Source organism: Juglans regia, chromosome 7 (assembly GCF_001411555.2).
Source record: "Juglans regia cultivar Chandler chromosome 7, Walnut 2.0, whole genome shotgun sequence".
Lineage (NCBI taxonomy): Eukaryota > Viridiplantae > Streptophyta > Magnoliopsida > Fagales > Juglandaceae > Juglans > Juglans regia.
Window position 1 is genome coordinate 4,735,118 of NC_049907.1, and position 24,950 is coordinate 4,760,067.

The 24,950-nt window shown below is 34.6% G+C and overlaps 3 protein-coding genes across 5 annotated transcripts; 2 read left to right on the plus strand and 1 right to left on the minus strand.

Annotated features, from left to right (window-relative positions):
* The first annotated feature begins 1,322 nt into the window (after positions 1 to 1,322).
* LOC109019592 (U-box domain-containing protein 5-like) lies at positions 1,323 to 7,367 on the plus strand. 2 transcript variants are annotated; one of them, XM_019001919.2, is made up of 6 exons: positions 1,323 to 1,912; positions 2,715 to 2,792; positions 3,407 to 3,592; positions 4,052 to 4,159; positions 4,823 to 5,991; positions 6,302 to 7,367. In XM_019001919.2, exons 2-6 carry the CDS (start codon positions 2,736 to 2,738, stop codon positions 7,062 to 7,064), a joined length of 2,283 nt encoding a protein of 760 aa, XP_018857464.2. In that variant the 5' UTR covers positions 1,323 to 1,912; positions 2,715 to 2,735; the 3' UTR covers positions 7,065 to 7,367. The 2 variants fall into 2 exon arrangements, with proteins under 2 accessions (XP_018857464.2, XP_018857465.2); XM_019001920.2 differs by lacking the exon at positions 3,407 to 3,592.
* Positions 7,368 to 9,593: 2,226 nt separating this feature from the next.
* LOC109019593 (tubby-like F-box protein 5) lies at positions 9,594 to 12,758 on the minus strand. Of its 2 annotated transcripts, none has more exons than XM_019001921.2 (5): positions 12,336 to 12,758; positions 11,311 to 11,705; positions 11,129 to 11,216; positions 10,626 to 10,755; positions 9,594 to 10,538 (listed from the first exon to the last, which is right to left on the minus strand). In XM_019001921.2, the coding sequence occupies exons 2-5, from the start codon at positions 11,665 to 11,667 to the stop codon at positions 9,863 to 9,865; spliced, it is 1,251 nt and encodes a 416-aa protein (XP_018857466.1). In that variant the 5' UTR covers positions 11,668 to 11,705; positions 12,336 to 12,758; the 3' UTR covers positions 9,594 to 9,862. The 2 variants fall into 2 exon arrangements, with proteins under 2 accessions (XP_018857466.1, XP_035548181.1); XM_035692288.1 differs by having other exon boundaries at positions 9,642 to 10,538; positions 11,311 to 11,745; positions 12,336 to 12,729.
* Positions 12,759 to 20,026: 7,268 nt separating this feature from the next.
* LOC108988706 (laccase-11-like) lies at positions 20,027 to 22,553 on the plus strand. Its single transcript, XM_035691770.1, has 6 exons — positions 20,027 to 20,160; positions 20,265 to 20,416; positions 20,515 to 20,759; positions 20,831 to 20,959; positions 21,125 to 22,048; positions 22,237 to 22,553. Exons 1-6 carry the CDS (start codon positions 20,062 to 20,064, stop codon positions 22,365 to 22,367), a joined length of 1,680 nt encoding a protein of 559 aa, XP_035547663.1. The 5' UTR covers positions 20,027 to 20,061; the 3' UTR covers positions 22,368 to 22,553.
* The last annotated feature ends 2,397 nt before the right edge of the window (positions 22,554 to 24,950 follow it).

Sequence of the window (24,950 nt, forward strand, 5' to 3'; positions counted from 1 at the left end):
AACTGGGCATACGTGCAGCGCACGTTGCCCTTAACTAGTATATATATATATATATAGGTTCTAGAACAGTCAGACAGGATGGTTGGCCGAGTACATACCAGTTGCTACTCCATTTTAATTTTTAATATTAACCCATGAAATTAATCAAGCTTATTATATGATCTTTTCTTAAAAGGCAATATTATCTGTACGGATACTTTGAAATTTACTTTATATTAATAGCTATTTCTTTAAGAAATGTTTAATTTATGAAAAAGTAAAATTTATAAATTGATATGACTTGTTCTCATAATATATTATATTATAAGATTTTAGTATAAAGTAAATTTAATGTATCTCATCTAACAGTATTAGTTTATAAGTTTTACGCGCCTAATATATTTTTATAAATCTTTAACACTTCTCTTGTATCTTACCATAGAGATGGGATAAAAATTTAAAAAAGAATAAATTTCAGTCAGTCTCGTTTGGTTACGCAGTTCAAATGAAATGAAATAAAAAAATTTTGTTAAAAATTAAATAAAATATTATTATAATATAATTTTTTAATATAATTTTTATTTTAAAAATTAAAAATTTTGAATTATTTATTATATCTTATTTGAGAGTTTGAGAAAATTATAATAATTATATAAAATGAGATAAGATGATATAATTTAATTTTATCTAACCAAATCAGGAGATAGAAGCAACAAAAAGTAATACGCACTGAAAAGTGACATAGCTAAACAAGTGGAAGCAACAAAAATAGAGAAATTGATTGGTGTGGGTGTTGTGTGGTTCAAACTTTTTATTATATTCGAATTAAGAGTAATGTATTTGGGTTGACTTCACAATTACAGTGTTGCCCCTTTTGGTGGACGTTGTTGTTTTGACATGTTGCAATTAAGCATTTTCCCGTTGAGCAGTTCGTAGTGGCGTTCAATAGAGTCTGCCACGGCGGCGCATTGAGATGTCAGCAATTTTCTCCTCGTCACCGTCCACTCAAATCACGCTTAGACTGTGTAGTGGGATCCATCAAAACACAAGATCTCTTCGATCGACGGTGGAAAAATGGGCACAGCCATCACAGTGCTGTCACGGAATTCCTTGACTGTTTTATTGGTCTCGTGAGACGCTGGGGTGGCTTCTTTCGCTTTACCTCTCTCTCTGAATGTGATTGGCTCTCTTGTCTTTTGTCTCTAATCGTGGACGAGGAAAAGTAGCCATGGTGAATTTCACGGCAAATTCAGCCCGTTGACGGGTCGTGCTCTCTCTCTCTCTCTCTCTCTCGTCTTGGACCCATCCAATAAAGATGGACTTTCGCACTCATTCTCTCTCCTTCACTTTTTGTTGTGCAGCACAATTTTCCCGAAAATCAGATTATCTGCACGCTTTGCTGTGACTGATCTTTTGGGTGTTCAAGTATCATTTACCTTTTTCTTTCCCTCGCTATATCTTCCGGTTACCCATTTCTTTTCGGCTAAGAGACTTGGAGTCGTGCTCTTTCATGCTTCTTTCGAATAATCGATTCTTGGGTTTCTAATTTCTATTGATTCTTGGTCTCTATTTGTGTGGAATAGCCTTCTCTTGTATCTTTTTCCACCCTGAGTTCTCATCCACGAACGAACACCGGTTGTCATGAGCAAGGAGATCATGTGCTCTTTTTACCGTTTTCGTACAGATATTTTCTTTATTATCTATGGGAGAGACGCGGAAGATACTCTGAAAAGTTAAAAGTCTGTTTGGATTACGGAGGAATTTGAAGGAACTATTGTGGTTTAAGAGCCGGGCTGTGGCGATTTTCCATAGTCAAGAGTCTTTAGATTGAGTAGGGTCTCTTTCTTGTTCAACTGCTATCTGTTTCGCTGAGAATTCCTCGTAAACCCGGGACAGAGCTTTCGAATCATTGTTCTGGTTTCAACTCCACTGGGTAAGGCTTTGTTACTCTTGTGCTTCTCATCACTTAGAGGGCGTTTTAGTTTAATTTATTTACTGACTTCAGATTTATTAATTAATTTATTTTTCCAAGGGTAATTTACTAATTTCCACTTTCGGAGATTGGAACTGAAGTAGACCCTTTTATTATTTTTCACAGCCGCCAATTGTTCATCTCTCAAGCCAGTTGATCTAGGTTTCCCACCTAAGGATGATGAAGTAACTTATGACCATAGATTCAAAATTTGAAAATTGATACTTATTGTTGGGAAGTTATAAATAAAACTTCAGGTTAGAAAGAAAGGTGGGCAGAGCAGATCGCATCCGTGTGAAACCCTGGTGCTTATCAATCACTAATTTTGTTAAATGAATGAAAATCGTGAAGTAATGCCGTTTTGCTAGTTTTTTACTTTTTTACATCATCTTGCCATTTGTTGATAATAGTTGTTGTTTCCATGGGGAAATAAAAAAGAAGCAATTCTAGTAAATTGCATATGTGAGTTTGATGAATAACTCTGGTACACCATGCATTTATTGTACTTCATGTGGAAATGATTTCCTGTATATTTCATGTGCAAAACTAAGTAGTTATGTTTCAATTGAGAATCTCTGTTGGTTTTTATTTTGGATGTCATTGCTTAAATTGTCATCGTAGTTTTGGCATTTTTATGGATATCAGATATCTTAATTTGATATGTGATATCAAACATCTGCTTCTGTTATGTTAAAAGCTATGGATTGATTTATATGAGAGAACAAAACGTATGTAATGCTTCCTATTGTTGTTGAACATGCAGATCTAACATAGTCCTCTTTTAATGGGGTCTGATGTTGCTGAGGTGGTGGAAAATCAGTCCATTCCATATTCCTTCAAGGTACTGTTGACATGGTTTTTTGCTTTGGAATATGTTTTTTTGAATGTGGAGTCCTATTGTATTTGCAGCATAAATGCATTTTAATGGCGGCACCTATGCGTACAGAACGTTTAAATTTGTTATCATCAGTAATAGGGTTAATCACTTTTTTTCATCTGTTAATATATGTTTTGGTTTGTTTATTGGTAAAATTTCATACAATTAGCACATGGATAAGATTGTATGGACAAGGCACGCATAGTCTTTACTTTCTTTGAAAGAAGTATATTTTGTTTCCTTTATGGTGTCATGGAGATCCCAGTTGCTGAAGCAAAACTGGGAACTGTAAACTGTGCTTTTACTTTAAAGATTGTAACCTCACAATATGCTGTGCTTTTACTTTAAAGATTGTAACCTCACAATATGCTGTTCATCTTGAGGCCAAAGTTTACTTATACTGAGAATGGAGATTCTTTCCCTGATGGAGAGGGTTTTATATATCAATAATAACAAGCATTTTGGTTTCTGTGTGAATCTTATTGAATGAAGTTTAAATCTTAGCTCTATTATGTCCTTGAATAATTTTCTACTTTTACTCAAATGATCTCATTCTGTGTATTTATTCATGATTGTAGGTGCATTGTTTAATGTGCACTGAACTTCAGAATTTGGTTGATAGAATATCAAGAATATTTCCAGCTATAGAATTGGCTCGCCCTCGATGTTCATCAGGAATACAGGAACTATGCTCATTAAACCGTGCAATTGAGAGAGCCAATCTACTTCTTCAATACTGCAGCGAGTCTAGTAAACTTTATCTGGTTTGTAATTTTTTCAATAATGATAAAGAAAGTAGATTATTGCGAACGCTTTCTGCTGCACTTCACCGAAGCAAGAATCACCATAGAAAAACTAAAAGAAAAATGATAGAAATGTTTCAAGCTATTTGATCTTGAGGATATAGATTTTTTTATTGAATTTTTGCACCACTGATTATGTTCCATTGTTTCAAATGGAACTTTATTGGAGCAAATATGTTCTGGAATGTTCATGTTGTTGATGAGCACTTTAATAACACTTTAATAAGCTTGCTCCTCTATTTTCCCCCTTTTTTTCATTAAGAGTGTGTCCTCGCTCCTATGTTGTCACATCTAATAGCCGTCTCAAAACTGATGGAATTAACAATTTATTTTTTCATTTATATTTATATGCTTGTTCCAATATTGTTTTTATAGTCAAAGGTTGATCCATAGCTGACAAGGCTCACAATCGACTTTCAGGCAGTAACTGGGGATGTAATAGTCTCAAGATTTCAAAGATCAAGGAAACTGTTGGAGCAAAGTTTAGGCCAAGTTCAAACGATGGTTCCACTTGAGTTGGGTGAAGAGGTTCGTCAAACTACATGCCTTTTGAGCTCTCTCTTTTTTCTTTTTCTTTTCTAAACAAACCCCCCCCCCCACAAAAAAAAAAAAAAAAAATATATAAAAACCAATAATGAAAGAAAAATGAGGCAGTGTATGCATATACATTGATACAAGAAGAAATTGTTATCAGAGCAGCTTCTCAGTTATATTTTGTTTCCAAATTTCTGTGATCTTGTTTTCTCACGTGTAGAATATGCTAGTAATATAATTGTATATTAAGCCAGCCACTTAAACTATATTTTAAAAGCTAGTTATATGGGTGTAAGTACTGTGCCATAAAGCGATTTTCTGGTTTCTGATGCTTGTATCTAAACTGGAACCTGTTCAAAGAGGAAGTGGTCCCATTCCCAATGCTTTCAGCCTAATTTTTATTTATTATCTCCACCCTTCACATATACAAAAACCTAAAAAAATCTGACAGTGACTAATGAAGCCTGCTTAGTTCCAGAGTGTATTTTGCAGCAGGATTCTTCTAATGGGGTTTTCCTGGTCTAGAAACTATGTGGGTATCAACCTGTTGCAATCTTCTAGATTTGTTCCATAGTTTCTTTCTTTTCTTTATTCCAGAAAAACAAAAAGAAAAAAAGTTCTGAGCCTCTGTTACTAATGATGAGATGTCATTTACAGATCTCTCACATCATGGATGATCTTAGGCATGCAAAATTTATGCTGGATTCATCTGAAGAACGGGCTGGTAAGGCTGTGCGAGGATTGCTCCATCAGGATGCTTCTGCAACAGATTCAGTGGAAACTTCTGAAGTTAAAGCTCTTCAATTGGCAGCTTCAGCTCTTCATATTTCATCCCCAAAGGCTATCTTGATAGAGAAACGATCTATTAAGAAGCTGCTTGATAAAGTTGGTGATAGTGACCCAACTAAAAAGAAGATTTTAAAATATCTTTTGTATCTATTCAAGAAGTATGGAAACTTGATCCTACAAGAGCAATCAGCAAGTGGCTGTGTTCAGCATGAACGAGCGTCTGCATTTGAGAACTGCAGTAGGAGTTCTGCATATGGCCTGTCTACTGAAGTGGGATCGCGCATGGTATATCGGCATCATGAGGCTCAAATTGACTTCTTAAGTAGAGCTACACCTCCTGAAGAATTTAAATGTCCTATATCATCAAAGTTGATGTATGATCCTGTTGTCATTGCATCTGGACAAACATTTGAGAGGATGTGCATACAGAAGTGGTTTGATGAGGGTAATGATACATGTCCCAAGACTAAAATGAAGCTGGCCCATCAGTCAATGACTCCAAACAAGACCATGAAGGATTTAATATCGAAGTGGTGCATGAAGTATGAAGTCATCATTGCTGACCCAACCATGCTACCAGAATTCATTCACTCTTGGGAAGTTTCTTCCACTTCTATTGCTAGCTTTGGCAGTTCTATGAATGATCTACACTTACCGATTGATCTCAGCGATGTGTCACTTGGATCTATAGAGACTACTTACACTTTGGATTCATCACACGCTAAGACAGCAGATGGCTTAAACTTAAATTCTATGTGGACAAAAGGCGAGCTCAAATATCAATCTAATGCAGGTATACATGAGACAGATTTGGAATGTCTATCTAAATTAGCTGAACTTGAATGGGAATCCCAATGCAAAGCCATTGAAGATGTCAAAAAGCATCTGAATGACAGTGAAGAAGCTTTTCTATTTGTGTCATATGATGATTTTGCTGAACCAATAATTAGATTTTTGAAGGATGCACATGACCGGCATGATGTAAAAGCTCAAAAGGCTGGATGTCAGTTGTTGTTGGCATATGTGAACAAAAACAGGTAACTCACTCTTTTTATGGGTACTAGTTATTAAGCCTTGGATTTACTGGGTTTTGAATTAAATATTTAGCCTGATGACACAACATGATTAAATCCAATAGCTTGAGTTGGTTTAGGCTTCTAGCTTATTCGCTGCTCTAGATCTATTTTTACCCACCATGGAATTCCATAACATTTGAGCGTTCAAACCATATAATTGTTGTTTCTTGTTTCTTCTGCTTTCAATTTCATTTCTTTTCAACTATGATTATGTTTCCTTTATGCATGAGCTCAGGTATAATACTAAGATACTTTTTCTTGCCTCATGCAGAAGTGGGATCTCATACTTATGGGAAGGAGCATTTAGTCTCTTGACCACTTTTCTTAATTCAGCAGTAACAGAAGAAGCCCTATACATATTGGAAGTGTTGTCTGGCCACTCGTACTGCGGAGATAAAATTGCATCATTTGATGCTTTAATTGCCGTCTTAAAGATGCTTGACTCCAATAACAGAGATTTCCAGGAACAGGCCATCAAAATTCTGTGCAATTTGTCCTCCAATAGTGACGTTTGTTCCAACATTGTATCTTTGGAATGCATCCCAAAACTGGTTCCTTTCTTAGTTGATAGCCCTTTTGCGGGACGCTGTGTACTTCTATTGAAGAACTTATGCAGTACGGAGGAGGCTAGGATTTCTGTTGCTGAAACTAATGGATGCATTGCCTCTATTGCTGAACTACTTGTCTCTGACAGTCACGAGGATCAAGAAAATGCAGTGGCTGTTCTCCTTTCACTATGCTCTCAACGTGTTCAGCATTGTAAGTTGGTCATGGATGAGGGTGTCATTCCTGCTCTTGTTGATATATCTGTCAATGGTAATGACAAGGGCAGGGTGAGTGCATTGGAGTTGCTCCGGTGCTTAAGAGATATCAAGTATGTTGATGATCGAGACTACTCTGAACCTGATATCAACGCCTCTAGAGACCCTCCAAATCTCTCTAAAGAAAGGAAATCACCAAAGGCAACTCGATTTTTTGGAAAGATACCAATTTTCTCAAAACCCATTTCTTTCACTGCAAAGAAGAAGAAATGAAACTAGCGTATGGAGCTCATTTTCAAGCTAGTGGTGATTTGAAATATCTTGCTTTGTGAGATTCTTTTTTTTTTTTTTTTTTTCCTCTCCTAGACTGTAGATTCTTTTTTACTGTAGATATTTTTTGTTTAAATGTGAAAGGAGGAATGACTTCCCTATGTATATAGTTTGTGGGTAGATGGGTTTTTGGGATCTAATACCTGTTCTGAAGATGCAGCTTTTGTTAGCTTTAGTTATTAATTGTTCATGTATTTACTGCCATATTCCATGCAAATAACTTGACAAAAATGTACATTTTTTTTTTTTGGTTCTGTGTTATCTTTTCATCTTACACGCTGAGTTGATTATCTCTTCTGTAACATAAATGTCACTTGGTAATGCAAATCTTTGTAGTCTTTTCTCATACTGGTATTCTTACATGCTTGATAATATCATCATAAAATCCGAGAATTTGTGGGAGGCTGCTGTTATTGCTCATGGGGCTGGATTAGTACACAAAATTAATATGATCATAGCTTTAAATTGAAACCCTTCGATCTCTGAAGGTGCATTTGAAGTTCCCTCTGGGTTGTCCTCACCTCCTTATAACCTCTCAAACTGCATTACCCATATATCAGTAGTGCCGGCAAGAGGGGAGGGAGGCATTAGTGAAAAATTATATTTATAAGCCGGTATGAAAAACACCCTCCATAAAGCTGATATGGAATAGTTCGATTGGGTATAAAATAAAATCCTTCTATAAATTAAATTGTGATATATGAACGTTGAAAGTAGCATTGTCATGGATGTCCAAAGCAAAGTAAACGAATCCTCCCACAACACTCCCTCCTTTTATCAGTATTTCTCCCAAATTTCTGCAATTTATTGGGCCTAAGCATTGGGCCTTTTATATTTACGCCATATTTGATTACGCAGTTGAGATGAGATGAGATATTTTGTTGAAAGTTGAATAAAATATTATTATAATATAAAATGTTAATATTATTTTTATTTTAAAATTTAAAAAAGTTGAATTATTTATCATATTTTATGTGAAAATTTAAAAAAATTATAATAATTATATGAGATGAGATGTGATGATTTGATTTTGTGTAACCAAACGAACCCTATCCTAAGGTCCCCATCCAATCCAATGTGGTCTCGTCCCTCCGAACATTGTTTCGGTCAAACAATGTTTATTTTATAATTTGCCTTGAAAATCAAGAAATTTGCACGATTCCTGGACATAGTACTCTCCCACATATATATGGGTCAAGGGAAATGCTTACAAAAAATCTTCACAATTTTTTAATACTTTACACTACACATTTTTTTTTAATTTTTATTATTTTTTTATCAAATATTATTATATGAATAATTAATAAAAAAATTGTAATAATTTAAAAAGAATAAACTCAAAAAAAAAAAAAATTTAAAAATATTAAAAATTTTAAAAATTAAAAAAAATGTGAAGTGTGGAATGTGGTGGAGGTTGTGTAGCAAAACTCTTAAAAAAAGTGAATATTATTTAAGTTATGTATTTTTTATAAAAAAAAAAAGTGTATTTAAAAATGTAAAAAAAATACTTGAAAGAAAAGGAAAAAAAAAAAAAAAAACTCCGAAAATGAACTGCATCGGTTTACCATCGGTTGGGACCATCGTCCCAGTAGCACTATCCATGGGTTAAATAGCGAAAATGGAGGGAAGAATTATTTAATTTGATATATTAACAGAGATGTACTTAAATATATATATATATATATATATATATATATATATATATATATATATATATTACTAATATTTTATCCCTAAGATAAGAGTAATACAACAGACTAAACAGTAATCATTACATGTTTTTTTTTTTCATTTATTCAATTTTCCAAAATTAGTTTTTTCTTTCCTTGTAGACAATGCCATAATAAATCTAACTTCTATTTAATCTTATATTTTCATTCTATTTTTCTAAAGAAAGAGAATTACAAAAAATAAACAACAATGTGAGACAATAACTTCACCATTTATTAAAAAAGTCCTGTCTTCACCATTTCTTTCCTGTGTTAACCTCGTTTCGTTAAATAGATAAAATAAGATAAAAATTGATCGTTAAATAAAATATTATTAAAATATTATTTTTATTTTAAAATTTAAAAAAATTAAATTATTTATTATATTTTTTGTGAAAGTTTAAAAAAATTATGAAGATTATATCTCATCTCATCTTAGTAAACAAAGCAGGCCCAAGGAAATTCAGAGATTACATCGTGGGGGCACAGTCACTCTAAAACCGGCTAACCATAATCTAGATCGATAAATTCGATATATCTCTCAACGTGGTCCGGTCAATGTCGTTCGTTACTTTGCCAAAATAATCCAAGGAAATGATGCTAACTTGCTAAGTGTGTGTTTCACTGTTTCTTACCTTGGTTACTGATTGGGGAAGATACCATAACAGATGGTTGAGACAAAAAAGATATTATCCTAGAGGTGAAACTAGATGCAGAACCCACGTGTTAAGATGATTCCAAAAGAGCAATAAATCAACCAGGATTGGAACCAGAAGTGACAATTTAATCAAACCACTAGACTATGGAGATATAATTCACTAACTTATTTTTTAAATTAATTTCAGCAGTTCTAAGTGATGGAACAACATAAAAGTCGAAAAGAAGAAAGGAAAACCACTGGCAGTACAAGATTCTCTCGGTTGTGAAAGGCCATGCATGATGAATTTCCAGGAAGATCATATTTATATATTCCCAAAATTTTGAGAAGAAATTCAGCAAATTGGAGAACACGATCTCCAATCAACATGGGTTTCATTCACAGGCCGGTTTAGTATCAAAGCTGCTCAAGCAGACAGCAAAGGCTTGGAAGGCAGAGAGTGGGTAGCGATAATCCATGGTGAAGATATCTTTTCCAATCTTTCCAAACTGTAAGATTACCTTTTCTTGCTCTGCAGCTGAAACATTGTGGGATGTACCAACAGATGCCACAAGCTGGAAATTCTTGACAGAAGCCACAGTAACACGCCCTCTGAAATTCAAGCACCAGCACTGCAGCTGTTCATGCCATCTAGGAGCCTTGTTTTTAAGAACAAGTGGCTCTCCTGAGCTCTGGATGGATACTGACGGCTCTGAGAGGCTAGTTGAGCTGAAATCTGTGACCATATCTTTTCCTTTTGGACCTGGTAGAGGAGAAAACTGCTGCAGATCAAAGGAGTTTGGGAATGATGTTGGTGTTGGAGCCTTTCCTCCCTCCTCAATAGAAGAGACAGGTATGGACTGCATGACGCAATGCATTCTCCTTGGCCCTCTTGTTCGAAGAACATTGAGCTCATAGGAGACCGTCCCTACACTGTAGTTACATGCTGGAACTCTCGGAGACACCTGCTTAGAATGAAATCTACGACTGGATCGACTATTTAGTTGAACTGTGGATTCACATGGAGGTTGGCTGTCATATATGGTGAACTTTGTACCCAAGAAATTAGACCTGAAAAAAACAATTGTCAATAAATTTTGGGGGAAATGAAGAAGGGAGGGAAAGGTGTAGGTAGCAAGTGTAATGGCTACGACTTGCCTCAGTTTACCAACATATGCACTGCTTGCACGAGAAAAGTCATCTGCGACCAAAGATACAACAAAATCCGTGCTTGTTGCCCTTCTAATCTTTTTGGCTGCTAACAACAATTTATCACTCTCATCTTCAGCTGTCCATTTAATAAAATCACAAGTGAGAACCATACATGAACTGATACATTTTTTATTCTACCAACTTATCCAACTAATCATTCTCAAACAAGCCGATATTTTTAGACTAATGAATTCTCAAAGAAGAAGAAAAAAACTCATAGATAGAGTGCGCTATATTAAGTTCCCCTACCGAATAATTCAAAAAAAGATTATACAATAACAATAACAATAACAATAATCATTTAATGTATACATCTCCTCCAGACATTGTAATCTAAAAATTCCAGATATCAAAACCAGAAAAAATTACATTTCAACATTCTCAAGCAATAATGCAAAGGTTCATAAGCTTAACTTTATCGAGAAATAAACAAAGAGAAATCTACTCACAAGGCACCAGACTGTAGTATAAACAATATGTAGAAGTGGCTCTGTCCCTCCTGATAAAGCACTGTATTGGAGACTCACGAGGCCCCGGCTATTCATAAGCACAGAAAGAGTCAACCGGAATAATAAAACGATAAACTTCAAATTTAAAAAAAAAAAAAAATAGAAAAGCAATATAGTGCTACCTGCTTCAATGAGATAGGAAATGTGAGCCTTCCGCATTGCTCGGGAGTTTGGACAATCTCCCTAGTAATCGTCCTCCATGACTTGCAAACAGAAGCACAAAAGACAACGACAGCCCGAGCAGGCCAGGATGTCTCACTCTCTTCTACCCTCCGGATTATGTCCAAGAGCAATTCAGGCGGTAAATTCGACCACCGGCCCTGCTGAATTACTTCAGATGAGGGTGGTGGTGCCTGATCAGGAGCAATATGTGACGTTCTCTTTCTATGCCAATGCTTCCTTTCCCCTCCCCGCCTTGACATGCTCCCCATTCCATCCTTTAACTCCCACAACTCACGTACAATGCTTTTAAGGGACATCTTAATGTATCATATCAATCCTCTCCTTCACTCTTCCACTGCAAACCGAAAAAAAACAATAGAAGATGTAGCAAAAACCTGTAAACCAGCTAAACCCATTTGAGAAACTTAGAAAAAGGTAAAAAAAAAAAAAAAAATCGTAGCTTTACAATGTTATCAGTTTTCTGTTGTTCATTTTTTTTTCCACTCTTTAATGTTCTGCGTATAAATTCAAGTATAGTTTAGTTTCAAAATCTGAGCTATAGCACATACATTTGTGTAGGTTTTTAAGTGCAATTAAACCGCTAAATTAGCTAAAATACAAAATATTAACAACGTTAGGTAAATTACTGAAGGAAAAAATATAAAAATGCGGGTTTTTTTCCAAACCCAAAATCAAAGCTTTTTTTGTTTTTTTCCCAATCTGCCATAGATTTCACAGATATCGCACAAGTTTCAGAAAACAATATAGGAATCCAATCGTAACGTCCCAAACCCATTAAAATTCTCAAAACTTGGTTAAAGAACAAAACAAGAAGAAAGAAGAAATATCAGTGAAATCCATCAACTCCTAAAGATTAAATTAAAAAACCTGAAAAACAAAATCGTTGATGAATAAAATGAACAAAGCTTTATAATCCCAGCGAATAACATAAAATGTAGATCCAAATAATCGCGGAACAACCAACCTATCCGTCCAGCTACTCCAAACAACAAAACACACGGATCGGACCCCAAACCAGCTCAAAAATCTAGAACCTTCATTTCACAAATATCATTCAGAGAAACCAGTTAGAAACCGGGATCAGAGAGAGAGAGAGAGAGAAATGGTGGGGGCTCCGTCAGGGTGAAGCTCGAAATCGCCACCACCCCAGCGTGGCACTTGTTGCGTCGTAGTCCCCGCCCACGCCACCACCACAAGAACCTCCGGCTCCGGCTCAAGCACCGACGCGAAGACGAACGCTACCACCAACACCGGAGGGCCTCAGTTTCTTCCTTTGGATTAAAGCAGAGGACCCTCCATAAGAATTTCTCTCCCCCTTAAAAACCGGATCCAAGGCCCCCTCCCTTTCTTCCTCTCTTTGCTTTTCTTTTTTAAATCGGATTAGATTAAGATCTAGTTTAGACAGTAACTATTTTAGAATATTTTATTATTATTTATAAAATATTTAAAATCAATTCAATATTCAAACACACTTTTAAATTCCATTAAATAGAAAAATAATTTCATCTTATTATTATAATTTTATTAATTTTTTACTTAAATTATAATCAATAATTTAATTTTTTTAAATTTAATAATAATAATAATAATATAATAATATTTTATTCTACTTTAAATTTTAATTATTTCATCTTCTCTTGCAATCAAATCAAAACTAATATCAAGGAATCAAGGGTCTGTTCTGCTCATACTGTTCCAAATAAGTTGATGCACGTGGCAATCATCATCTTTAATTTAGTTTTCTTTCGTGTATTTATTGAGTAATAAATACTAAAATTAACATGATATTAATTTCTTTTTTAGAAAAAAACACTTGTTAAATAATAAATCATAGAAGTAATATCCTGAATACTTATTTTGATACGCTGCACTATATTATTAAAGAGAAAACAAAAACCAAAAAATACAAAACCTTACACGACATAATGTTTATGTGATTTAATAATATGTTTACGTTTACGAAATTGTATAAAATTTTATTTCAGATGATAATAAAAAACATAGAGCCACGATCTTATAAGAATTTAATACAATATATATTAAGCAAATTCTAATAAGCGGGTTACAACTATCGGTCCAAGCTTCCATTACATGGCTCAATTCAAAATCCTACAACGAATCCTTCTGAAAGTCCAACACACTATACTATAAAAAAGAATAATTAAAAATACTAATAGTTTTTCATGATTTTTGGACTATTTCAATAAGGTGGTGAGTGTGTCAATATATATATATATATATAATTTTTTTTAATTTTTTCTGTTATCTTACTATATTTACTTATTTATTTATTTTTTATTTGAGCAGTTGATAGTTTTTAAAACTATTAAAAGGAAGAGACAATATTTAAAAAAGTCTTGAGAAATAGGAAGTTATAAGACTGAATTATCAATCCCTATCAGGAAAGGATTAAACTCAATGAACTTAACTCTGAAGAATGAAAAGATGAGTTGGTAAGATGTCTTTGATTAATAGATTTTGCAAATCGGGCTGATTGATTTCGGGAAGACACGTTCGTTTTTAAGGGACAAATAATAGACGACATATAAGGGTCATGTCTTCCCTCCTTTTTATCTTTTTATTTTTAATTTTTTTTATTTAATTCAATCTTAATTTCATATTTTAAATATAAAAAAAATATATTTATAATTATGAATTGTATAACTTTCGTGTAATCGTTTTGAAAAAAATAAATAAAATATGAGATTTATATTAAAAAAATTAATTTTTTAATAATAAACTTCATTTCTTTCTCAACTATTCGTGATATTTACACACTTTATAATTATACGTAAAATTACTTTTTATGCATTAATTTTATCTCTAAAAAAAACAGATATTTTCTTAAAACTAAATTCAAGCATCATTATATTTAATAGATGAATTAAAATTAATCGCAAAAACTAAAATAAAAAATAATAAAGAAAGAAAAAGAAGAGCTCTTGCCTCCAAGCGTGGGTCAAAGTAAGGCATGTGAGGGCAACATTTAATGGTGGAGAGTACCAATGTCAGATTGGACCCAGCAGGAGTCACACCTACACGTGCTTTAGCTCAAAAAAGTCTCTTTTTTTCTTTTTTCTATTTCTTTCTCTATCCACTCCCGAGTGGCATGGGAACATGCACTTATGAGTAATTATACCCTAACAGGTTGAACTACACTATTATTTATAAATTTGTTTTTTTTCTTGAGTTATTAATTGAATTTTAACGTCTAGAGATAAGATAGATAGATATATAGAGTATACTTTACAATATGTATAATTATCTAAGTAAATTATTTACGTTATATTTAATATTATACAGTCTACTTTATGTATCTACTAAAAAATTTTAGAATTCGACTAAAAACTCTAGAGAATTTTTATTTTTTATTTTTATTATATATATATATAAAGTAATGTGAGATACAAGTTTTAAATGTACAAATATTTTATAAAAATGTAGACCTTATTAAAATAAATAAAATTTATGCATTTAAAACTTGGATATATGATTTCTATGTATAAAATACTCATGCTGATTGCTGGTGCATGCATCCTCTTCTTATCTGTGAGTATTCTTGAGCTCAGGACTTCGATAACAGATTGTAAGCTTTAGTGCTTATTAATTTAGTAGTAGGAGTAGGAGTAATTTCAGGTTTCTGGTTCGTTTTCAAATGATCAACCCATGTGGAAGTGAGCCATTTCTTTATTAAGTGGACCACATTTGCCACCGATCTGTATCTTATCTAGGATCAATGAACATTTTGTTGTTCACTCTCCTAAAAGCCACTTTGCGCTTCAAGTTACGAAGTCCGATTAATAAATAATTGAATTAAAAAAATATATTTTGGGTGCAATGCACCATAATTTCTTAAAAGTATGTTTAGTTAGACTACATCACTATTATTTATTATTATTTATAAATAAATATTATTATATTTATAAAAAAATTACATAAAATAATCTCACAAATTAACGTGACTCAATCTGATTTGTTAGATAAACTTTATAATAAAAATAATTTTATAATTTGATAAATTACATCAATTTACATCAATTTGTAGAATTACTATTTATTTATTTATTTTTTTTTATAACCAATGATTCATTCATTCCAAATAAAAGAGTCCTTACAAGACATTGTTTCTATCAAGCCATACAACTTGTGATACAAAAGAAGGACAAGATCCCCACCACATTACAATATCCTCAACATTTCATGCATTTCTCGCTAATTGGTGAGCTGCTACATTACCCATCCGGTTGACATGTAAAATCTGAACCTCTTGAAAACCCCTCAGCATTCGTCGAATATCATGGATAAGAAATGCAAAATCTGTAAGAAATTTAGTTTGGGATTGCAAAGCATTTACAAGAAGCAAACAATCTGTTTCCAACACCAATTTTGGAACACCCCATTGAGTACAAAACTGTAAACCCCTCAGCAAAGCACTTGACTCAATAAACTCGGGAGAAACAACATCACCTTCTAACTTACTACAAGCATCAACCACACAGCCTTTTTCATCCCGAAGTATAATCACAATACCTGCCCTATGTTGATCAGAGAATATAGCACCATCCACATTTAATTTCAGGAAACCCGGTGGGGGAGGAGACCAACTGAGCACCTTTGTTTCTTTAATTCCACAATGATCAATGAAAGGTTGAGAGAGCTCCTCAAGTATTTCTACGTATCGATGTAATCCTTTTTGTCACTAAAGTATTTCCCTTCGTAAATTATTCACTATTTTTTACTTCACCTCTTAAGCTAAAAAAAAGTGGTCATATGCACTCGGAATTACAAAAAGCTGAATTGATAGGTTTTTTCTACGTATCGAATTTATTGGATTAGTAAACCTTCAGCATGCGTGTTGAGAAATAGGTGACAATTTGGGTCTGCAAATTGTAATTTCTTCCTAAATAAAAAATGTGCTATATTTGTATAAAACGTCCTATCATTTTCTTTCTTTTTGGCACGCAGAACAAGCTAACAATCTCATTTGGATAGCCAAAAGTTTGGTGATGCATTCTACATCAGCCAGTGGGATGCCATTAAGGATAGCCAACCAAGAATATCAACTATACCATTTAAGAGCATTAAACATCCTGAAAGTTCAATTGGAAGGTCTAAATTCTGGAGAATGATCATCACCCACTATGGCACTATTGCTGTGGTTTATTGTGAGAGTACTTGAGGAGCTCTCTTAACCTTTCATTGATCATCGTGGAATTAAGGAGATTTCCTACCTATTAACAGTGACATCCTTATTGTTGATATTCGGGAACAATATTTGTACGTCAACATTCACAAATGAAAAGTTTAATTTACATGGTTTGCTTGAATGTTTAAACATATATAGTAACACTTGAAAGATACCCGTCATCAGAAGTGAATGAATATCTATAAATTTTTTCAAGAATTACCGCTCAAACCCTCCATGATGTGCTTACAAATTAAAATATCAAGAAATATCTTCATCATAAACCTTAATAATACAAAATTGGATAGCATCAAAATATCCCAATTACATACCATGTCAAGTCACATCGAATACGGTCCGATTTTTGGTATACTATACCAAAAATGCTTAACATACATACTTCCCATTAAGCTATATGCATTTGAGATGAGATGTGACGTATCATGAAGGCTGTCTTGATTTAGGATTTCAGACAATTGTAAGAGTATATACAGTTAAACGACAGTATTTCATTCTAAAAATGGTTTGAACAATGAATGAGTTCCTACTTTGATATACATAAATATGCAAGGCAATGGCATACAACCTGATCAATATTCTCATGTAGACTCGTAGTACACGTGCGAGTCATTAGTAGGTGAAACTTGTCTTGGCATCCTTGGCTTTATTGTATACGGGTGTCAAAAGAAAAAAAAGACTCGAATGCCTTCCCCCAATATAGTTCCATGCATTTAGAACGTCGGAGACCAGGAAGATATATTACTACCGTGACATCAAACAGTTGGTGGGCGTGAAAAGCTATAAAAGGATCGAGTAGACAATTATTGTCCACGCTTAGTTGTTGTCTTGTTGGTTGATGTTGTGCGTGGAGCCCCACGTAGGTTGTTCCACTTTTAACGATCGACGTTGGGTGCTTTGATTTGTGTTCGAGTTTTGCTTGCAAGTGCCGGGCTGGTATCGGTTGGAGGTTGTGGACGACATTCATGAGAGTAGTCTCCATGGCATTCATGATCATTCTTTTACGTGTGAAAATTGACAGGGGCTGCAGCCACATTCTTTACCATTGGGTAGCCATATACATCAATCTAAATCCTTTCTGTCCTCTTGCCAGCTGACACAATTGACTTGCCCCACGAGCCTATGGGCTTTACCAAATCATCGTATTTTGCAAGAGGATTCGGGAATTGCTGCACACCAAAAGGGGGAGATATACGACTGTTTTCTTATTATATTTATTTGGTGTCATCAATTAATTACAATTAAATTTGTTATCTAAAAAATTTTACTCCTTTAATAATTTTCTTTGAAATTGTAGGCAATTGTGTGAATTTTAAAGAGTAATACTATATTCAGTCCTGAAGTGCATAAGTACCGTGCAGTCGTTTTGAAAAATATCGGGGTCTACTATTAAAAAATTAAATTTATTCATGTGAGTCCTTTAGTTATTCACTTTTTTCAAAGTGATTGAGCGGCGCTTGCGTACTCACTACTGCAACTATCATTTCTCAATTTTAAAAATCTAATTAGATACAAAATTCAGAATTTGATGAAGTGACACATTTGTTGTTATAAAATAAATTATTAAAATAATTAATATCTGATACAATTCTAGAGTCCTACACTTTAAAATAAAAGTAATGGCTAGTTGCCATTCCAACTTATTAATATATACTATTAATTTAATAGAAAGTGTTACTTGTATTTCTCCCTTTCACTAATTTTCTTTACAACATGATATGAATGGTAACTATGATCACATGCCCACCAATGGTCCAATAGTACACAACAAACCAAAAAACTTATTTACAAATGATTTAATATAACTTGATGCAATAAATTAAATTATCAACCTATTTTTTATTGTATAAAAAACCTGGTTAGTTTATAATTTCTATAATAATTTTCTTTGCAAGTCTAATATTTTATTTACAGGTTTAGAGCATCGGTGAGTCTTTTAATTGGCATCCTACACTCTATTTTTCTCTCAAGCTCATATATATCTGGCAAAGGTCTAGTGTAGGTAAAACGTATACTCTATTTTGGGCTTTTCATGAAAAGAGTATGGGTTTTATGAGCACTAGACCATAGTTGGCCCAACCCAAGTTGCAATCCAACAAGTTTATCTTTTTCATCATACACTTTAAATCTTTCTTTTTTTTTTTTTTTTTTTTAATTTTTAATTTTTTATGGCAGATAGGGAATATCAATATGGATACAAAGAGCATTCCCATCCGGATGCCTAAAATTCCTAATTTCTTAAGGTCCGATTTGGATATAAGAAGGCTCCAATCTCATTTTAATTCATTTTATCTAATCATTACAATTTTCATATAGGGAGTTACTATTCATCTCTAAATCATTTTTTTTATAAATATTTTATTCTAACAAATAAAATAAATTATTCTTTCAATCATCTACACTTTCTCTCATGCTCATATTTGTTATAGTTTTGAGTAATAATAAAAAAATAATTTAAATAATTACGAAAATGTAAAAAAATAATTTTAAAAATATTATCATACCCCCAACAAATTCCCAGCTTATTTTTTCAAAGAATTATCTGTTGGCAAAGAAACCGAACTGCTCTCAGGTGCAATTAATTGTTTGAACAATCTATTAATGTCATATAACTACTAGTCTACTTAAAATTCCGCAACCAACAGTGATTTGGAAACAGCACATTACATCAAGGATATGCAGTACTTGATGTTCTGAAATTTGATCTCCTAATCACATAATCCAGAGTTACTTTATATAGAGAGGGGAAAAGAGGTTGGATGCATCACTATAAGAAAAACATTTACTCATGTATTCTATAGCCCTTGCTTTAAGATTCCAATTCCTTCACCTTTAGAACATATATACTTAACTCCATGGTCGGAAGCAATATGAAATTCCTCGAACAAGCTGCTTAATATGAATTAGAGCCCTTTACCAAGCAAAAATAAATAGCCCACAACTACTTTATGTAAAAAGAAAGAAAACTCTTCTGAATTACAGTACTGAAAAATTAACCCTGATTCTGATATTGCCAAGGATTCCATGAGCAGAGCACAAAGATCAGAAACTCCTTTTCAATTGCTTTTCCTTGACGGTAAAGCTTAGATTGTATATTACATATGGGGTTTTGGTTGGCTTTATGTAGCTCTCATGATGCCCAAAATCTTCAAATATTTAAGTTTAAAAGTTAAAAAATAAATGAACTTTCATAACTATGATGTTTCTGAAATCCTCTTCTCCCTTCAGCAATCTCAGCCTCTACGTCAGTTAACAGCCTATGTAGTTGCTTTCAGTATTTTGCTTACAAGCTTTGATGTACAGATCTTTACAATTCCTACCTAATCCATGACCCCCTTCACCTTTAACAAACTGATCATAGACAATCATGAACCATTGATTACCTCTACACATTCATATTTATACCTCGAAGCTTTACGGTCTGATCCATGTCTCATCCATACAAACAGTACTACTACTCGAAAAGCTCTTTTTGACAGGCGAAATCATGGGTAGAGCTTTTTCTGGGTTCACCTTCGTTTTCTTTGCATTTCTTGGCTTTATCTTTTTTCCAGCTGAAGCTGCGATAAAGAAGTACCAATTTGATGTGAGTTTGTTACATGCATGAGCACTCATATTACATGGACAAGCATATATAGATAGCATCGGGCCGTTGTATTTATGAAGGTTTCGGTGTTTTCCATTTCTCAGATTCAAGTGAAGAATGTGAGTAGACTGTGCCATGCAAAACCCATTGTAACCGTTAATGGGAGGTTCCCAGGGCCGACTATATATGTGAGAGAGGGAGATAGAGTTCTCATCAACGTAACAAATCATGCACAATATAACATGTCAATTCATTGGTAGGGCAATTTGCCAATAACGAAAGCAGAGAACAACAAAAGATTATAAATTTTGCTGTTCTTTTTTCTTCATGTCATTAATTTGGTGATTCTTGTAGGCATGGACTGAAGCAATATCGAAATGGTTGGGCAGATGGACCAGCTTACATCACTCAGTGCCCAATCCAGACTGGGAATAGCTACATCTATGACTTCAATGTCACAGGCCAAAGGGGAACATTATGGTGGCATGCGCATATTCTTTGGCTAAGGGCCACAGTCTATGGCGCATTTGTCATCATGCCCAAACAAGGAAACCCATTTCCTTTCCCACAGCCGCACCAGGAAGTTGAAGTCCTATTAGGTGAGTTTGAAGTAAATATACCTTTCAAATGATAGACATGAAGTTCTGTAATTCTTGTATTTGTTCTGCAGGAGAATGGTGGCATGCAGATGTGGAAGAAGTTGTTAAGGAAGGGACAACCATGGGCACGCCTCCAAATATGTCCGATGCGCACACAATCAATGGAAAACCGGGGCCACTCTTTCCATGTTCTGAAAAACGTACGCAAGCATATATACTTGTCTGAAAAAAGGCTTTGAGGCATTCACATGCCATAAAATAAAAGTTACCAGTTTTTGGTCAAGGAGTAGTTCTTGGCACTAAATAAAACCAAAATTTTCAGAGTCCTTGAATCTGTACTTTATTTTTTTTTTTACTTGTGTTAGATACTTTTGTGATCGAGGTTGAGTTAGGCAAAACATATCTCCTGAGGATCGTCAACGCTGCCCTCAACGACGAGCTTTTCTTTGCTATTGCTGGACACAACATGACAGTAGTGGAGGTAGATGCTGTTTATGCAAAACCATTTACTACTCAAGCTATACTTATTGCGCCTGGCCAGACCACAAACGTCCTGGTCCAAGCTAACCAAGTCCCTGGAAGATATTTCATGGCATCCAGGGCTTTCATGGATGTTCCCCTTTCCATAGATAACAAAACCGCCACTGCAATTCTCCAGTACAAAGGCGTCCCAAACACTGTTCTCCCTTCTCTTCCCCAGTTGCCAGCACCCAATGACACAGAGTTTGCTTTGAGCTATGTCAAGAAGCTAAAGAGCTTGAACTCTCAGCAGTATCCAGCCAATGTTCCCCTCAAAATTGATAGAAACCTCTTTTACACTGTTGGTTTTGGCAAAAATTCTTGCCCAACATGCCTCAATGGAACCAAACTCCTTGCTTCATTGAATAATATCTCCTTTGCAATGCCTCAAATTGGGCTTCTCCAAGCTCACTACTTCAACATTAAAGGAGTGTATAGAGCTGATTTCCCTGACAAGCCACCAACTCCTTTCAACTATACCGGTGCACCACTTACAGTCAATCTTGGCACTGCCACAGGCACAAGGGTTAGCAAGATTGCTTTTAATTCTACAGTTGAGCTGGTTCTTCAAGACACCAATCTTCTAACGGTTGAGTCACATCCATTCCATCTCCATGGCTATAACTTCTTTGTTGTTGGAACGGGTATTGGGAATTTTGATCATGACAAAGATCCTAAAAATTACAACTTGGTTGATCCTATTGAAAGAAATACAGTTGGAGTTCCCACTGGTGGTTGGACTGCTATCCGGTTCAGGGCTGATAATCCTGGTAGTACTTACAATCCAAGATATTCAGTACCTGTGAAATTATTTAGCTCTTTTCTTTCACATGAATTTCGTACGCTGACAAACTTGATGGGATTTGTATTTGAAAATAAATGCACCCAAAAATTAGAAAGCTTGCCATTAGCATCATTGCATATATTAATGCTAATTCTGAATCGACTGTCCATGCAGGTGTTTGGTTCTTGCATTGCCATTTGGAGCTTCACACTGGTTGGGGATTGAAAACTGCATTTGTAGTTGAAGATGGACCAGGAACAGATCAATCTGTTCTGCCTCCGCCCAAGGATCTTCCACCATGTTAGCTGTTGTACGATTAATTTGTATGCGAAATCCTTTTATGTGGGACCTACAGTTTGCTTTCATCCTGCAAAAGTTGCGGATGTTTCTTGAGGATAAAATTTAGGGAAAAAAAAAAAAAAATGGTTTGCAGATTTGCTTGAAACTCAAAATGTAATAAATTCCACGAAGTGTATAATCAATATTACTTGATTGTTTGAGTGCAGTGTGACACTTTTAATTCTTACAAAAAACATATACATAAATATATATATATATATATTTATATAAAGTTAGCTCCTAGAGTAATGCTATAGGTACTACAAATGTAACACAATAAGGTTTGACAAACTTTTGTGAAGCCTAAAGCCTTGTTTGGTTACACATATGAGATTAGTTGAGATGAAAGTTAAAAATTGAATAAAATATTGTTAGAATATAATTTTTTAACATAATTTTTGTTATAGAATTTGAAAAAGTTAAATTAATTTTTATATTTTATTTAAAAATTTAAAAAAATTGTAATGATTAGATGATATTGCTCGTGAAAACAAACCAGGTCTAAATACAAATACCATTATTTCTACTTACATGTTCTTGCTCCCCACTTGTCGTAGTACCCTCTTTTCTTTTAATTTATACTTTTAAATCTGAATTTTTTAAAGTGATAATGTTTTTTTAAGATTTTGAATTTGAATTTTTTTTTTTTGTTTCTTTTGTCTTTATATTTTTACTTTAAACATGTTTTTTTAGTTTTAAATTTTTCTTTTTTCTTTTTTAAATTTCTTTCACTTGTGGCATACCACGTCAATATAGTTAATTATTTAATTTTTAGCTGAATGACTTACAAGATTATAAACCTTTTAATTTTATTATATTCTCTTAACTTTCTCGTAGTCATGAGAAATGAATCGTACGTCATCTTACCTTTCTCTATAAGGATATTGTTTCGTGTATGAGTGTAATTGAGAAATGAAGTGAGCAGAATATAATATGGATGGAAAGGAAGATGCAGACAAATTGTTAGATAAAAGGCACTGAGAAAATTAGTGAGCCATTAGGGTATTTCGAGGGATCCCTTAACCTCCAAAACAGACGACAATTCTTTCAAACGTTTTTCAGATGATTCCTTTTGCATCCCACTACGGGTTACATACTCTACAGCCTAACAAACTCATCACCTAAGCTGCTTACACGTGTCCCTTATTCTAATAGAAAGCAAATACAAAGCAAATGAAAACGATAATAAAAAAGCCATTAAACGGCACTGCTGTCTGATTACTAAACGACAAGTCTTCTTACTAAACGGTGCGCTCCAAGTCTCTTCCCAAACGGTGTGTTCTAGTCTTGTAGCAAATGGTGCGTATAGAGTTCCTCCTATTTCACTTCATTTTCACTTTCACTTTCACTTCAGTTCCCCTAAGTCCCGAAGCTTCTTCCCCTTACATAGAGTCATCCATTCGTCCTCTTTTATCCCTTCCTTAAGGAACCCTAACAATCCTCCCCCCTTAGAGCACCTTGCCCACAAAGTGTGGGTAAAGTCCCCTTAACTTCCACAAAGACTCCCAACTGTCATCCTCATGGCCAATTCCGAACCATTTAGCCAAGACCTCAGTGGTGGCGCGGTGGCCTGTTTTCTTCAATCGCCTATCAATCACTTCCTTAGGTTCTGGTAAGACTTCATCTTCGTTATTAGTTGGTGGAAGGTTTGGTAAGGGATAGATCTGAGCCCTTAGTTTTTGTTTCAGGCATGAAACGTGAAAAACCGGGTGGATCCGTGAGCTTGGGGGTAGATCCAGCTTGTAGGCCACTTGACTGAGCCGCTGGAGTACACAGAAAGGACTATAAAACCTTGGGGAGAGCTTCAAGTTCTGGCGAGCCATCACTGACTTCTAGCGATAAGGTTGTAAATAGAGGTAAACGTAGTTTCCTACTGAAAATACTCTCTCAGTGTATTTTTTATCAGCATAAAATTTACTCTTGACTGGGCTGCTGTGAGGTTGTTTTTGAGTAGTGTCTAGAGTTGTTCTCTGGTGCGTAGATGGGAATCCACAGAAACATTTGGGGTAGTGCTTGGAATGTAAGTAGCCAACTGAGGGGGAGGGTAGCCGTAGAGGGCTTCAAATGGCGTGACTTTAGTCGTTGTGTGGTAAGACATTTTATACCAGTATTGGGCCATAGAGAGCCACTGAGCCCACGCCTTAGGCTTAGTCCCTACATAACATCGCAGGTACCCTTCCAGGGTTTTGTTCAAGGCTTCAGTTTGCCCATTCGTCTCATGATGATACGCGGAACTGTAATTTAGTGTAGAGAGCCTTGCATTTGGAAGAGAGATTTCCAAAATGAGTTGAGAAATATAGGATCCTTGTCTGAGATTATAGTCTTGGGCATGCCATGATGTTTGAAAATTTCCTGAAAAAATTTCTCAGCCACCACTATTGCAGTATAAGGGTGGGAGAGAGTAGTAAAATGACCATACTTGGTTAAGCGATCTACCACCACTAGAATAACAGAAGCCCCTTGGGATTTAGGTAATCCCTCCACAAAGTCCAACGATATAGCTTCCCAAGCTTGCTTAGGTATAGGAATTGGTTGAAGAAGGCCAAGAT